The sequence below is a fragment of the Plasmodium relictum genome (genome assembly GCF_900005765.1).
Source record: "Plasmodium relictum strain SGS1 genome assembly, contig: PRELSG_00_v1_199, whole genome shotgun sequence".
NCBI lineage: Eukaryota > Apicomplexa > Aconoidasida > Haemosporida > Plasmodiidae > Plasmodium > Plasmodium relictum.
In genome coordinates, this window is record NW_021628386.1 from 1 (window position 1) to 3356 (window position 3356).

Sequence of the window (3356 nt, forward strand, 5' to 3'; positions counted from 1 at the left end):
ATACTATAGCAAAATCATTAAACAGGCAATTAATAAATCATCTATTTATTATAAAACTATTTATTACGGATAATTATATGCTCCTTATTCAATTATACTATTGATTTATTAATTGCCCGCTTAATGACTTTGCTAGAGTACTGAACAAACAAATTAATAAAGAGCATTTATAACTGAGTTAAATTTTATTGCCTCTTTTAATAGACTTATGATTTATTATTTGCCCGTTTAATGACCTTGCTAGAGTATTAAACAAACAAATTAATAAAGAGCATGTATAACTAAGTATAAGTTTATATATATATATTCGTTTTTATTATATATATATATACTGTTTTCTTATGATGCATAATATTTAATTGAAGTTAAATTTTACTGCATCTTTTAATAAACCTATTAACAGTTATAAATGAGTTTTTATTTACAAAGAATTAATATCTTCTTTTAATTAAAAACATACAAATAATTTATAACAATTTATTAAGTCAAAATTTTATGATATTCAATGTTATTTCAAGATATACATTGAATAATACATAAACATTTCTCTTATCTCTTAAGTTTTTAATAAGTTAACATTTCTTTCTTTTAATTTTTATTTACTTTAAAAATTAAAACATAACATAACATAACATTCAAAAAAAACACTTCCCAAAAAAAAAAAATTAATTTTTTTTTTTTTTTTAATTACAATGATGTATATATATATAAATAAACAAACAAAAAAAAATAACTTTATTTTTTTTTTTTTTTTTTATATAGGACTAGCGTCAGTGCATGGCTAACTTGTACGTATACAACTAGCAACTAGCTTAGCATGCTACAAAAGGTTAATAATACCTTTTATTAACCAACTTATTAATTGTTATAAATGAGTTTTTATTTACAAAGAATTACTTATTCTTTTAATTAAAAACATACAGAAAAACTATAATAATTAATAAAGTCAAAACTTTATATTATTCAATGTTATTTCAACATATACATTGAATATTACATAAACATAATTCTTTTATCTCTTAAGTTTTAAAAGTAAAAATTAATTCTTATTTAATTTTTAAAACACAAAAGTCAAAAAACACAACAAAAAAAAATAATTTAATTTAATTTTATTTTTTTTTTTAAATACAAAGATGTATATATAAATAAATGAAAACGGACAAAAAAAAATAACTTTATTTTTTTTTTTTTAACTAGCGTCAGTGCATGGCTAATTTACACGTACGCAAGTAGTAATCTAGCTTAGTGTACTACAAAAGGTTAATAACATATTTTATTAACCAATTATATAATCAAATTTAATTTATATTATATTTTTAATAACGTTTTTAATAATTTTTTTTATGAACTATTGTTGTTTCTAAAATTTAAATCATTTACATATGTTAAAAAAAAATATAAAAATAATTAATTTTTTTATCCTTTACACACTAAACCAAAATATTAAAAAATGAGAAAAATAATCTTAAAGTAAAATCATAAGAATAAATAAAGTTTAATATTAGTATAAAAAAATTACTCTCTATGAAAAAAATAATAAAAAATAAAAGAAAAAAAATATTAAAAAAAAAACAAAAAAAGAAAAAAACAAAAAAGATAAAAATGATACAAGATATGAAAACATATTTTTTTATTCATATCATAAATATTTAAAAAAAAAAAACATAAATTAAAAGCTTTTTAGTATTTTCTTATTTTATGAAATAAAATAAATGCTATTAAATATTATATTAGGTAGAAAAACAATTTTAAATCGTAAGTTAATGTATTGAATGTTAAAACGATAATAATTATCATTTGTATTAATGCTCTTTATATTTTTTTTTATAATTAATTCACATATTTGATAATTTCATATATATTAGTTTTTTTTTTTTTGTTTTCCATTATTTTTAAATTTTTACTTTTATAATTCTTTTTAGTTCCATATCATACGATGAATTTTTTATTTTTGTTATTTCTTTTCTCAAAAATTCAAAATTTTCATTATCTTCTTTTTTTTCTTTTTCTATTTAACAACTACCAATTATTTTTATTTTTTTATTTGTTCATATTTTTCACAGGGTACAATTTTTTTTTCATTTAAAAATTTTTCATTTTCATCTAAATCTTCAAAATAAGAAGAATTATCTACATACATTAAATTACAATTTCCTGTCAATAATTCAATATCATGTGGTTTTAATAAGTATATATCCTCTTCATTATATTCACTATTTTCTTTTTTGTCAATTTTCTTAGTAGAAACTCTAGCTTTAATGACTTCTTTATAATAACCTTCATTCATTGTAGCTATATATGCTCTTTGGAATGCTTTTAATAAAACATCAAATGTAATTTTATTTATATTATTTTTAATAAATGATGCAACATAATTTTCAAGTATAGTATAAAATCTATCAAACAAGCGAATATTACTTCTAATTAAAAATACAATATATTCATAAAAAGCATACCATCTCATTAAATTATATAAAAACATAGAAATAGATAAACTATATATAACGGATATGTTTACTATTTTATCAATATAGAAAACGGAAGGTTTTTCATTTGGTTCTTCAGGTAAACTATATTCTACTTGCTTCCTAAGTTCTTCGGGTAAATTGTTGGGAAAAAATAAAGTACTTCTAAAAAGTAGACTACCTGCTATATATATATTCATCAAACCTAAAGGATACAAAATATTTGGCCACTTAAACTTATCAATATATGGAGTTACTATGCCTTCTGCTTCCAATTTAACTTTCTTAATATTTAAGAAAAGAGAACCTATAACCATACTTGTAAATTTTCTATCTATAAATTGTGCTATCTTTTTGTAAGAATAATAATTAGAGCTAGCTATCGCTTGATATTCACATAAAAGACTTAAATTATTTAAATTTAATAATGAAAATATATCTGAACACAATTTATACATGTTTGCTAGAATAAAAGTTTTTCCGTATTTTAATTGAGTTATTGGTTTTTTTATATATAAGGGTAAAAGTGTATTTGTTAAATTGTCCATCATACTACCATAATATGCATAGGCAAACTTTAAATATGGTTCTTCATGTATTGTTAAACCAATCATTTCACTGGAACCATATATCCTATCAAGTTTATCTATGTCATTACTTAATCGTATAGTGAACAATATTTGAAAAGCAGAAAATAAAGTTTTAGAAAAAAATTTAGACGCCATAGATAAATTTATTTCTTCTTCTCTATCCTTTTTACTTAATTTAGAATAATGTTTTGAAACATTAAAAAAAAATATGTTATTCATACTCTATAAGAAAAAAAAAAAATACACAAATATGCCAAAATAAAGAAAAAAAATTTGCATATTTCTATGAAAAAAAATTATA

The 3356-nt window shown here is 19.2% G+C and overlaps 1 protein-coding gene across 1 annotated transcript; it reads right to left on the reverse strand.

Annotated features, from left to right (window-relative positions):
• Window positions 1-2032: 2032 nt before the first annotated feature.
• Window positions 2033-3274, reverse strand: PRELSG_0018500 (cytoadherence linked asexual protein, putative; the record flags this gene model as incomplete). The annotated part of the gene is made up of 1 exon (XM_028676667.1): window positions 2033-3274. One exon carries the CDS (start codon window positions 3272-3274, stop codon window positions 2033-2035), a length of 1242 nt encoding a protein of 413 aa, XP_028531045.1.
• Window positions 3275-3356: the final 82 nt, after the last annotated feature.